The sequence below is a fragment of the Coregonus clupeaformis genome, chromosome 1 (assembly GCF_020615455.1).
Source record: "Coregonus clupeaformis isolate EN_2021a chromosome 1, ASM2061545v1, whole genome shotgun sequence".
NCBI classification, from domain to species: Eukaryota; Metazoa; Chordata; class Actinopteri; order Salmoniformes; family Salmonidae; genus Coregonus; species Coregonus clupeaformis.
In genome coordinates, this window is record NC_059192.1 from 70,540,850 (window position 1) to 70,554,496 (window position 13,647).

General features: G+C 44.4%; 1 protein-coding gene across 1 annotated transcript in view; it reads left to right on the forward strand.

Annotated features, from left to right (window-relative positions):
• LOC121577337 (putative sodium-coupled neutral amino acid transporter 10) overlaps window positions 1-12,491 on the forward strand; it is a 36,041-nt gene extending 23,550 nt beyond the window's left edge. The window contains exons 15-17 of the mRNA XM_045218408.1: window positions 11,162-11,299; window positions 11,410-11,980; window positions 12,023-12,491. Of these exons, the coding sequence (XP_045074343.1) occupies window positions 11,162-11,299; window positions 11,410-11,980; window positions 12,023-12,491 (1,178 nt within the window). The remainder of the gene's footprint in view (window positions 1-11,161; window positions 11,300-11,409; window positions 11,981-12,022) is intronic.
• The last annotated feature ends 1,156 nt before the right edge of the window (window positions 12,492-13,647 follow it).

Genomic DNA, 13,647 nt, shown 5'->3' on the forward strand with positions numbered 1-13,647 from the left:
TAGTTAATAATAATAATAATAATAATAATAATAATAAACCAATAACAACAATAAAATGGTAACAGTCAATAGTAGAAATATAAGAAATATAGAAGACTAAACATGGAAATGAAACTATAACTAACTTATAACTAACTGTCATCCTCGCCATTACATCAGTACTACAACTACCATCTACCATCATCATTACCGCTACTACTACCACCACCATCATTAAACTGCTATCATTACCATCACCTCTACTACCCGTACAACTACTATTTAGAATAATAATCACAACAATAATAATAATAATAATAATAAGTAAATTACTGCTTACTAGGCATATGTAATTATTCAGTGTCCCTCAGGCTATGGCAGGCAAATACATATTTGGCTGCAAGAGGAGCCGTTGCTCCTTCGCCCATTACTATTTTTAGTTTTTCCTCTGGGTTTAATAAGTTAAAATTTGGAATAAATTTATTAATTTCTTTGAATAATGAATCTCTTGGTGAGGAATATTTATCACAGTAAAGGAGAAAGTGCATCTCTGTTTCTACCTCCCCTGTCGTGCAGTGACCACATACACGCTCCTCTTTGGGTAGCCATGTTTTTTTACTCCTGAGTGGCGCAGTGGTCTAAGGCACTGCATCGCAGTGCTAACTGTGCCACTAGAGATCCTGGTTCGAATCCAGGCTCTGTCGCAGCCGGCCGCGACCGGGAGACTCATGGGCGGCGCACAATTGGCCCAGCGTCGTCCAGGGTAGGGGAGGGAATGGCTGGCAGGGATGTAGCTCAGTTGATAGAGCATGGTGTTTGCAACGCCAGGGTTGTGGGTTTGATTCCCACGGGGGGCCAGTATAAAAAAATATATATATGTATTCACTAACTGTAAGTCGCTCTGGATAAGAGCGTCTGCTAAATGACCATTGCCAATTGGTGGTCACTCAGCCTGTACTTGGTAAGGATCTGTCTCTGCTTCATATCTCTGACAGAGTAGAGATAATCAGCCAATTCATATTCTCTGTTCAAAGCCAGATAGCAATTTAGTCGGCTTTGGGATTTTGTTTTGTTTTTCCAATGTTGTAAATATGAGTCCTTTGATTGGTTCATGATTTTGTTTATTTGAAATCTTTATTTTGAAGCAGTGCTGGTTAGGTCCAACCCCAGCTGACTGAGAGGGCTCGTTTCTGGGCTCATCTCTTGGGTTTGAAGTGCTTTAAATTGGAGACTTGAATTTGGACTTGAATTTAGGTGTAGCCAAAATTTTTATGATATTTTTTGTACTTTCATTACCGCTGGAAAGTGGCCCAATTCTGCCATACATGCGTTAGTTGGTGTATTTCTTTGGACTTGTAGAATTTTCAATTGGATGTTTGTCCCACATTTTAAAGTTTGAGTGGCCCCCAAACCTTACTTCCGTAAAGAGCTATTGGTAGGATTACGCTGTCAAATATTTTGGTCCAAATTCTAATTGGGATGTTGATTTTGAATAATTTCATTTTTATTGCATACAATGCTCTGTGGGCTTTTTCTTTGAGTGCATTCACTGCCATATTAATGTTTCCCGATGCAGATATGGTCAGACCAAGGTATGAGTAATTTTTAGTGTGTTCAATTATGGCGTTGTTTCATGGTGAATTTATATTTCTGTTTCTGGAAAAATCATGATTTTCGTTTTTTTGAAATTTACTGCCAGTGCCCAATTATGGCAATATTGCTCTAGAATGTTACAGTTCTGTTGAATACCTTCTTTGGTTGGTGATAGAAGAACCAAATCATCAGCATATAGCAGGTATTTTACCTCTGTGTCAGTGTGAGTCCTGGGGCTGCAGAATGGTCCAACATGTCTGCTAATTCATTTATATAAATGTTGAAAAGGTTTGGACTCAAACTGCAGCCTTGTCTCACACCTCGACGTTGCGAAAATAATAATGTTCTTTGGTTTTTGATTTTTATTGCAAACTTGTTTTCTGTGTACATTACATTACTACATACATTTTATTTTGTAAGTCGCTCTGGATAAGAGCGTCTGCTAAATGACATCTCACCTCCTGGGAACCCAGGCCCCATCTCTCCTCCTGGGAACCCAGGCCATATCTCTCCTCCTGGTAACCCAGGCCATATCTCTCCTCCTGGTAACCCAGGCCATATCTCTCCTCCTGGTAACCCAGGCCATATCTCTCCTCCTGGGAACCCAGGCCATATCTCTCCTCCTGGTAACCCAGGCCATATCTCTCCTCCTGGGAACCCAGGCCCCATCTCTCCTCCTGGTAACCCAGGCCATATCTCTCCTCCTGGTAACCCAGGCCATATCTCTCCTCCTGGTAACCCAGGCCATATCTCTCCTCCTGGTAACCCAGGCCCCATCTCTCCTCCTGGGAACCCAGGCCCCATCTCTCCTCCTGGGAACCCAGGCCATAGCCCAGGCCCCATATCTCTCCTCATGGGAACCCAGGCCCCATATCTCTCCTCCTGGGAACCCAGGCCCCATATCTCTCCTCCTGGGAACCCAGGCCCCATATCTCTCCTCCTGGGAACCCAGGCCCCATATCTCTCCTCCTGGGAACCCAGGCCCCATATCTCTCCTCCTGGAAACCCAGGCCCCATATCTCTCCTCCTGGGAACCTAGGCCCCATATCTCTCCTCCTGGGAACCCAGGCCCCATATCTCTCCTCCTGGGAACCCAGGCCCCATCTCACCTCCTGGGAACCCAGGCCCCATCTCACCTCTTGGGAACCCAGGCCCCATCTCACCTCCTGGGAACCCAGGCCCCATCTCTCCTCCTGCGAACCAAGGCCATATTGTGTGCCTCAGATTTAGTGTCTGTTTCCCCTCTGAGTCCCCCATCCCCCTTTCTCTCCAGCGCGCGTGATCAATTAGCCTTTTAAAATGATAAACTTGGATTAGCAAACACAACGTGCCATTGGAACACAGGACTGATGGTTGCTGATAATGGGCCTCTGTACGCCTATGTATATATTCCATAAAAAATCAGCCGTTTCCAGCTACAACAGCCATTTACAACATTAACAATGTCTACACTGTATTTCTGATCAATTTGATGTTATTTTAATGGACCAAGAAATTGCTTTTCTTTCGAAAACAAGCACATTTCTAAGTGACCCCAAACTTTTGAACGGTAGTGTACATACATACATACATATATATATATATATATACACATACACATCATTACATACAGTGGGGAGAACAAGTATTTGATACACTGCCGATTTTGCAGGTTTTCCTACTTACAAAGCATGTAGAGGTCTGTAATTTTTTATCATAGGTACACTTCAACTGTGAGAGACGGAATCTAAAACAAAAATCCAGAAAATCACATTGTATGATTTTTAAGTAATTAATTTGCATTTTATTGCATGACATAAGTTTTTGATACATCAGAAAAGCAGAACTTAATATTTGGTACAGAAACCTTTGTTTGCAATTACAGAGATCATACGTTTCCTGTAGGTCTTGACCAGGTTTGCGCACACTGCAGCAGGGATTTTGGCCCACTCCTCCATACAGACCTTCTCCAGATCCTTCAGGTTTCGGGGCTGTCGCTGGGCAATACAGACTTTCAGCTCCCTCCAAAGATGTTCTATTGGGTTCAGGTCTGGAGACTGGCTAGGCCACTCCAGGACCTTGAGATGCTTATTACGGAGCCTCTCCTTAGTTGCCCTGGCTGTGTGTTTCGGGTCGTTGTCATGCTGGAAGACCCAGACACGACCCATCTTCAATGCTCTTACTGAGGGAAGGAGGTTGTTGGCCAAGATCTCGCGATACATGGCCCCATCCATCCTCCCCTCAATACGGTGCAGTCGTCCTGTCCCCTTTGCAGAAAAGCATCCCCAAAGAATGATGTTTCCACCTCCATGCTTCATGGTTGGGATGGTGTTCTTGGGGTTGTACTCATCCATCTTCTTCCTCCAAACACGGGGAGTGGAGTTTAGACCAAAAAGCTCTATTTTTGTCTCATCAGACCACATGACCTTCTCCCATTCCTCCTCTGGATCATCCAGATGGTCATTGGCAAACTTCAGACGGGCCTGGACATGCGCTGGCTTGAGCAGGGGGACCTTGCGTGCGCTGCAGGATTTTAATCCATGACGGCGTAGTGTGTTACTAATGGTTTTCTTTGAGACTGTGATCCCAGCTCTCTTCAGGTCATTGACCAGGTCCTGCCGTGTAGTTCTGGGCTGATCCCTCACCTTCCTCATGATCATTGATGCCCCACGAGGTGATATCTTGCATGGAGCCCCAGACCGAGGGTGATTGACCGTCATCTTGAACTTCTTCCATTTTCTAATAATTGCGCCAAAAGTTGTTGCCTTCTCACCAAGCTGCTTGCCTATTGTCCTGTAGCCCATCCCAGCCTTGTGCAGGTCTACAATTTTATCCCTGATGTCCTTACACAGCTCTCTGGTCTTGGCCATTGTGGAGAGGTTGGAGTCTGTTTGATTGAGTGTGTGGACAGGTGTCTTTTATACAGGTAACGAGTTCAAACAGGTGCAGTTAATACAGGTAATGAGTGGAGAACAGGAGGGCTTCTTAAAGAAAAACTAACAGGTCTGTGAGAGCCGGAATTCTTACTGGTTGGTAGGTGATCAAATACTTATGTCATGCAATAAAATGTAAATTAATTACTTAAAAATCATACAATGTGATTTTCTGGATTTTTGTTTTAGATTCCGTCTCTCACAGTTGAAGTGTACCTATGATAAAAATTACAGACCTCTACATGCTTTGTAAGTAGGAAAACCTGCAAAATCGGCAGTGTATCAAATACTTGTTCTCCCCACTGTATATAATTATTATTATAATACCAGTGCCAATAAAATAAAGAATAGATGTAAACAAATCAATAAGAATGGAATAAGATCGCACTGAAAATAAGTAAATTGCAATGCAATCTGCAACCCCTTGTACGTATGTGTTTCTTGTGCGTATGTTTGTGTGTGTAAATTAAAGGGTCTGTCTATCCCAGTAGTCTGCATATTAGATGCAGTAGTTGGCGCACCTCTCCAATCTCTGATAGTTCTAGGTGTGTTTTGCCAGACGTTACCTCAGCATATGCATGGTCCTCTGTAGCTCAGCTGTGGTCCTCTGTAGCTCAGCTGGTAGAGCACGGCGCTTGTAACGCCAAGGTAGTGGGTTCGATCCCCGGGACCACCCATACACAAAAATGTATGCACGCATGACTGTAAGTTGCTTTGGATAAAAGCGTCTGCTAAATGGCTTATTATTATTATTATTATTATTATTATTATTATTATTATTATTATTATTATTATATGTAGGCTGATGATCTGAATGATACATGTTGTGGACTGCATCATGTGGTGCACTTCTCTGAAGGACAGTGTTCTGCCCGACCCTAGAGTAGTGGTCAGTGCTGTTGTGATGGGCCGGGTCTAGTAGAACTGTGTTGTGATGGGCCGGGTCTAGTAGTACTGTGTTGTGATGGGCCGGGTCTAGTAGTGCTGTGTTGTGATGGGCCGGGTCTAGTAGTGCTGTGTTGTGATGGGCCGGGACTAGTAGAGCTGTGTTGTGATGGGCCGGATCTAGTAGAGCTGTGTTGTGATGGGCCGGATCTAGTAGAGCTGTGTTGTTATGGGCCGCGTCTGGTCGTGCAGTCCTGAGGCGGGTCTGGTCTGGTAAATCTCTGCTGTGTTGGGCCCAGTCTTGTAGAGCTGTGCTGTAATAAGCCGTGTCTGGCTCTTCTCTCCTGGGGATGGTGGGGGTACTGTTGTTTCAGAAGGTGGAGAGGGGGGCCTGCTGCTGGGGTGATGGGTGTGTGGGTCCCTGCCAAGTGTTGTATCCTTAAGGTCCTTAGCAAAAGTTCTGACACTGTCCTGATCAAGATGTACATTATCGTATAAGTGTTCACATGCCAGAGTGGGATGGTGAGCCATTCTAACGTTGAGCAGTGAGGCACAGTCCACAGTGATCTGTTGATTTATTTTGTCGATCAACTGTCCTGGGAAGTCTTTTCTTGGTAGGAGGGTGGACACAACTATATTGGTTGTTTGGAACATAGCCTGTGCCCGTTCTGCTACTCTTCTCACTGCCCCAGATACATTTTCACCTTTGGCACGAATGTCGTTTGTGCCAGTGTGGATGATGATGTTGTCAGGGGTGTCAATCCTGGTCTGACTGAGGAGCTGCATTGCACTCTCAGTTGTAGGACACCAGAACTTATACACCTGGTGTCTAGGGAATAATTTTTCCTGGACCAAGAACTTCCCATTTGAATCGATAATGATTGCAGTTGTGGGTGATTGTCTGGGTGGAGCAGACTGGGAGGCTGGAGCAGACTGGTAGGCTGGTAGGTTGACCTGGGCTGGAGCAGACTGGTAGGCTGGTAGGTTGACCTGGGCTGGAGCAGACTGGGAGGCTGGTAGGTTGACCTGGGCTGGAGCAGACTGGGAGGCTGGTAGGTTGACCTGGGCTGGAGCAGACTGGGAGGCTGGTAGGTTAACCTGGGCTGGAGCAGACTGGGAGGCTGGTAGGTTGACTTGGGCTGGAGCACACTGTGCTGGAGCAGACTGGGAGGCTGGTAGGCTGACCTGGGCTTGAGCAGACTGGGAGGCTGGTTGGCTGACCTGGGCTGGAGCAGACTGGGAGGCTGGTGCAGTGTCATCAGGCTGTGTGGTGGAGGCCATGCTGGTTATGCTAGTCTCAGGTTCTGCCTGTGTTGTACCAAGCTGGTGGACATGTTCTCTAGATGCAGAGGACATAATGACTAGCTGCTGGTTGAGGGTGTCAATGTACCTCTCTCTCTGCTCTAGCTCCTCTCTTGTTATGCTCAGATGGTATCGGAGGTCATCATTTGTCTGACTCAGTTTGTCCATTCTGCTTTCTAATTTAGCAATAGATGCTCTGCTCTCCTCCCTGAACTGTTTAATCTCTTCTTTTAGTTTCTGGACAGTGTCATCCTCTTGAAGCTTGTTCTCTCTGAGTTCTATGACCTCTGCTTCAACTAGAGAGAGAGTGTTGTGGAAACGTTGCATAGCAGGTGTTCTTGGTGTTGTACAGCATGTCCTTGGCTCTGTCTGCTGCAGGTGAGGTAAGAAGAGGGACACTGAGGGCTTCTTGCTGGGTCACAGAGGCTGTTGGGGGTGTTGGGGCCTGCTTTTCTCCATCATCTCCCTCCTTTACTTTTTCCTCAGCTTCTGAGATGAGTTCAGCTTCTACTTTTATGGTAGCAAACACATTCTCAAAAGCCTGGAGGCTTGAATCATTGCCTTGTATCAATACAGTTCCATTATTGTATAAGTTGACTGTTTGATATGTGTTGCTCTGGTCAGCTTCTTCAAAAATGCTGATCTGACAGCCTTGACTGATGCTTCTCTTTTGGTATTACATTTTACATTTGCTCTTGTTTTGCAACTGGTAAGATCTGCAAACAGGCATTCATGGTTCTGTCCCATCATCTAACCTTTGAAACTTTTCTTAGTTTTCTCAATTTGGATGTCTGGTGGGTAAATAATTTCCATAGCAAAGCTGGTGATGTTGGCTACAATGTTGCAATAGAAGCCTACCTTTTCTTGTATTATTGTCTCTAGTGTCTTTAGAGAACTGTTTTACTTTCATGTCCTTTGTCTTCTGTCCTTCTTTTGTCTTTCTATTGTGCTGTTGACTAGCTATATTTTTGTTAGCTAGCTAGCTAGCTTCTTTTAGGAGAGTCCCTAGTAACTGCTTAGCAACTGGTAAACAATCCAGCTGGCTAAGATAACTGCATAATTGTATAAAAAAATATATACTTTTTCACAAGCCTATCTTCTTCATTTGTTGCTTGTTTTGTCTTCCATTCAGTCTTCCAGTTTTCTTTTAGTTTTTTTCCAATGTACTTCACTCTAAAAACCATGTACATTTCAATATTTGTAGGAGCTAATTATTTTCAGCAGCTGCTGCTAAATTTGGAACTTTGGAACTCTCTCTTTCTCTCTCTCTACTTGTTATGAAAGGTTTGGGAATCGCTTCCTTTTAGGTGGTTGTAGGCTCTTTTCTGGATTTTGATAATTAGCAGTTATCTGCCTAATTCTGCTCTGCATGCATAATTTGGTGTTTTACGTTGTAGACAGAGGATATTTTAGCAGAACTCTGCATGCAGAGTCTCAATTTGGTGTTTGTCCCATTGCCCTTCTATAACTGATTCAAGTATTTTTAGCCAGATCCTAATTGGTATGTCGAATATTATGTTCCTTTTGATGGCATCGAAGGCCCTTCTTGCCTTATCTCAGATCGTTCACATCTTTGTGGAAGTTACCTGTGGCGCTGATGTTTAGGCCGAGGTATGTATAGTTTTTTGTGTGCTCTAGGGCAACGGTGTCTAGATGGAATTTGTATTTGTGGTCCTGGCAACTGGACCTTTTTTGGAACACCAATATTTTTGTCTTACTGAGATTTACTGTCAGGGCCCAGGTCTGACAGAATCTGTGCAGAAGATCTAGGTGCTGCTGTAGGCCCTCATTGGTTGGGGACAGAAGCACCAGATCATCCACAAACAGTAGATATTTGACTTCAGATTCTAGTAGGGTGAGGCCGGATGCTGCAGACTGTTTGTTCTAGTGCCCTCGCCAATTCGTTGAAAAATATGTTGAAGAGGGTTGGGCTCAAGCTACATCCCTGTGTCACACCACGGCCCTGTGGAAATAAAATTGTGTGTTTTTTGCCCATTTTAACCGCACACTGTCGTATGTTTTTCCCCCAACACCGGTTTCCATCAATTTGTATAGCAGACCCTCATGCCAAATTGAGTCAAAAGCTTTTTGGAAATCAACAAAGCATGAAAATACTTTGCCTTTGTTTTGTTTTGTTTTGTTTGTCAATTAAGGTGTGCAGGGTGAATACGTGGTCTGTCGTACGGTAATTTGGTAAAAAGCCAATTTGACCATTTGCTCAATACATTGTTTTCACTGAGGAAATGTACAAGTCTGCTGTTAATGATAATGCAGAGGATTTTCCCAAGGTTGCTGTTGACGCATATTCCACAGTAGTTATTGGGGTCAAATTTGTCTCCACTTTTGTGGATTGGGGTGATCAGTCCTTGGTTCCAAATATTGGGGAAGATGCCATAGCTGAGGATGATGTTACAAAGTTTAAGTATAGCCAATTGGAATTTGTGGTCTGTATATTTTATAATTTATTTTAGGATACCATCACCAACACCACAGGCCTTTTTGGGTTGGAGGGTTTGTATTTTGTCCTGTAGTTCATTAAATGTAATTGGAGAATCCGGTGGGTTCTGGTAGTCATTAATAGTTGATTTTAAGATTTGTATTTGATCATGTATATGTTTTTGCTGTTTGTTCTTTGTTATAGAGACAAAAAGATTGGAGAAGCGGTTTACCCATACACCTCCGTTTTGGATAGATAGCTCTTCATGTTGTTGTTTGTTTAGTGTGTTGCTCTCTCCTCTCTCTCTCTCTCTCTCTCTCTCTCAATTCAAGGGCTTTATTGGCATGGGAAACATAGGTTAACATTGCCAAAGCAAGTGAAGTAGATAGTAAACAACAGTGAAATAAACAATAAATATTAACGGTAAACATTGCACTCACAAAAGTTCCAAAAGAATAAAGAAATGTCAAATGTCATATTATGTCTATATACATTGTTATAATGATGTTCAAATAGTTAAAGTACGAATGGGAAAATAAATAAACATAAATATGGGTTGGATTTACAATGGTGTTTGTTCTTCACTGGTTGCCCTTTTCATGTGGCAACAGGTCACAAATCTTGCTGCTGTGATGGCACACTTTGGTTTTTCACCCAGTAGATAAGGGAGTTTATCAAAATTGGGTTTGTTTTCGAATTCTTTGTGGATCTCTGTAATCTGAGGGAAATCAGTCTCTAATATGGTCATACATTTGGCAGGAGGTTAGGAAGTGCAGCTTCCACCTCATTTTGTGGGCAGTGTGCACCTAGCCTGTCTTCTCTTGAGAGCCAGGTCTGCCTACGGCAGCCTTTCTCAATAGCAAGGCTATGCTCACTGAGTCTGTACATAGTCAAAGCTTTCCTTAAGTTTGGGTCAGTCACAGTGGTCAGGTATTCTGCCACTGTGTACTCTCTGTTTAGGGCCAAATAGCATTCCAGTTTGCGCTGTTTTTTTGTTAATTCTTTCCAATGTGTCAAGTAATTATCTTTTTGTTTTCTCATGATTTGGTTGGATCTAATTGTGTTGCTGTCCTGGGGCTCTGTTTGTGTTTGTGAACAGAGGACCAGCTTGCTTAGGGGACTCTTCTCCAGTTTCATCTCTCTGTATGTGATGGCTTTGTTATGGAAAGTTTGGGAATCGCTTCCTTTTAGATGGTTGTAGAATTTAACAGCTCTTTTTGATAATTTGATAATTTGGATAATTAGCGGGTATTGGCCTAATTCTGCTCTGCATGCATTATTTGGTGTTTTACGTTGTACACTGAGGATGTTTTTGCAAAATTCTGCATGCAGAGTCTCAATTTGGTGTTTGTCCCATTTTGTGAATTGTTGGTTAGTGAGCGGACCCCAGACAATGGGTTCTATAACTGATTCAAGTATATTTAGCCAGATCCTAATTGGTATGTCGAATTTTATGTTCCTTTTGATGGCAAAGAATGCCCTTCTTGCCTTGTTTCTCAGATGGTTCACAGCTTTGTGGAAGTTACCTGTGGCGCTGATGTTTAGGCAGAGGTATTGTTTTTTGTGTGCTCTAGGGCAACAGTGTCTAGATGGAATTTGTATTTGTGGTCCTGGCATCTGGACCTTTTCTCTCTTTCTCTCTCTCTCACTGTCTCTCTCTCTCTCTCTCTCTCACTGTATATGTATTCACATCTAGTCACTCACCTTTCTAATTCTGTGTCCCCCCAACCCAAGTGGCCATAACCCTCAAGTCCTAACCCACCTCACCCCCTCTCTCACACAGTATACCCCACCTTGTCTAAACTCCTAACCTGTGTTGTTTGACGCAACCATACCCAACATAAGTTTGACTGAGTGATCCCTCCTCCAGCCCCACACCCTTAAACACATACCTATACTGTTTGTCTGGATAAATAAAATGCTCTTTCTCCCTCCAATGTAGATACCCAATACCCCCAAATATATGAATGGTATATTCCAACTCCTCCCACTTGTAATTGACTTCCCCTGTGTGTGTGTTTGGTGTGTTCTAACCCTGTCTCCCCCCATGTAGAGGGTCAGTTGGACCATGCCGCTCTGCTGCAGGTTATAAAGGAGCAGCAGGAGCAGCAGAAGAGGCTGTTGGACCAGCAGGAGAAACTACTGGCTGTCATACAGGAACAGCACCAGGAGATGCACCCCAAAAAGCCAGGTACACTCTCATACATGTTCTGTCTTTATATTGTGATGTGTATCTAAGTGCTGAGTAATTGAACTGTTTGGTCATTGAAAGGGGAAGTAAAGAACGATGTGTTAAGACAGATGGAGCTCCAGAGGCCGATGCAGAGACGGGGGTCCAGGAGGAAGGGGGAGCATCAAAGCCCAAAGACCCAGCTCAAGGTGGTCCTGCCCTGGCCTCAGACACCAAGGATCCTGGGGAGCCTGCTGGAGCGCCACAGGCCGGACGGGCCGAGCCTCACATCCAGGCCCAGAATGAGGTCCTCCTTGTGGAGAAGAGTGCAGAGGAGCAGTTCTTCAAAGTGGTTCCCCCTGTTATCCCCAAAGAAGTAGTACTCCAGGAGGTCCCTAAACTGCCGGTGTTGGCTGAGGCAGCAGTGGAGGCCCCTAAGGAGAGGGAGCTGGGGGCTAAGGTATTACCGCTGGGTCAGAAGGTGACAGAGGGGGTGAAGGTAGAACCAGCCCAGCCCAAACACAAAAAGGAGCAGCCGCCACCTGCTAAAGCTGAGGACGGGGCAGTGGTAGTGGACAAGGAGAAAGAGAGGATAGAGAAAGCGAGACTGGAGAAGGTGAGGATTGATAGAGAGGTGCAGGGGAGAGTGGAGAAGGAACGGTTGGAGAGGGAGAGGAGAGAAAAACTGTCGAGAGAGGAGGAGATGGAACAAGCAAGAGTAGAGAAAGAGAGAATGGAGAAAGAGAGGCTGGAAAAGGAGCAAGTGGAGAGGAAGAGAGCAGAGAAGGAGAGGAAGGTCGAAGAGCAGAGGGAGAAATTGGCACAGCTGGAGAGAGCCATCAAGGCCCTTGAGGAACAGGCTCTGGCTGCAGCTGGGCCAGAACCTGTCGAACCAGGAGTAGGAGCACTAGGGGCTGTGAAGAAGAGTGGACGGGACCTGAAGGAGAGGGCAGCCGTCCAGTCAGACTCCAGGGACGTTGTGGAAGAGAAGGCCCACAAAGCCCAGGTCCAGGAGAAGGCCAGGGACCAGGAAGACATGGACCTGAGAAGGAGAAGGAGAGCCATGGGGGTAGGAGGTGTTGGGGAGGCTGGGGGTTCCAGGAGGGGTGTGCCGGGTCTGGAGCCCTTCTTGGACATGGGGGGGTGGGATCTCCATGCAGTGGTACACACACGCCAGATTAAACAGACCTCTGAGCTTGAGAGAGATGAGTAACTGGGACAGGGTAACTGTATACACGCACATGAATACGGTATAACATACACTCACATACATTGGGTCGTACTGCGCACCCCCTATACACACACACTCATGTAGAGTGGGTCGTTATACACACGTTCATACTTTTCACAACACACTCTTTCACTCCCACACACAGTCATGTACCATGGATCACACTCTGCCTTACCACCTGTCTTCACAATACCTGACCAGAACAGGAGTGTGTGAGGTGCAGTGATGTGATGGGGAACATTCTGGCTGCGTTTACACAGGCGACCCAATTCTGATGTTTTTCCCAATTATTGGCAAAAGATCTGATTGGTCAAAAGACTAATTATTGGCTGAAGATAGATCAGAATTGGGCTGCCTGTGTAAACAGCCACTGTGTCTTCATTTGACCCTAGTCTGTGTTCTTCTACCAAATACGAATGCTTTCTTTAGCGTGCTCCTTCCATGATTCCAGAAGAAATTGCAGATAGATATAGTGATGATAAAGATATTGTAGCAATGATCGAATATATTGTAGACTATTCTATAATAATATGCTGTATTATGCTGCCATAAATCTAAAGCCTTTATTGAAAATATATTTGTATGTAAATATTAACCTATTTTTGTTTTTTATTAAGGCGCTCAGTGCTAGACTGGAATGTATGTTAAGCTATGCAATACCACATGCCCAGTTTCCTTTTTTCCTGTGTGTTTGAGAGAGCAATGCACCATCTATCCTTCTATCCAATGACTGCATTTGAGTCACTTTAAATCCCTTGATACTTCTAGGTGATGTGAAGTTTTTGTTTTTGGTTCTGTAGAGATGACCTGTGGTTGTTTTTGGCTCTGTAGAGATGACCTGTGGTTGTTTTTGGCTCTGTAGAGATGACCTGTGGTTGTTTTTGGCTCTGTAGAGATGACCTGTGGTTGTTTTTGGCTCTGTAGAGATGACCTGTGGTTGTTTTTTGCTCTGTAGAGATGACCTGTGGTTGTTTTTTGGCTCTGTAGAGATGACCTGTGGTTGTTTTTGGCTCTGTAGTGCTTTTGTTAAGCCCTTTAAAATGTATGTTAGTTATTATGAGTTGTAAATAGCGTATATAATATAATATGCCATTTAGCAGACGCTTTTATCCAAAGCGACTTACAGTCATGCGTGCAT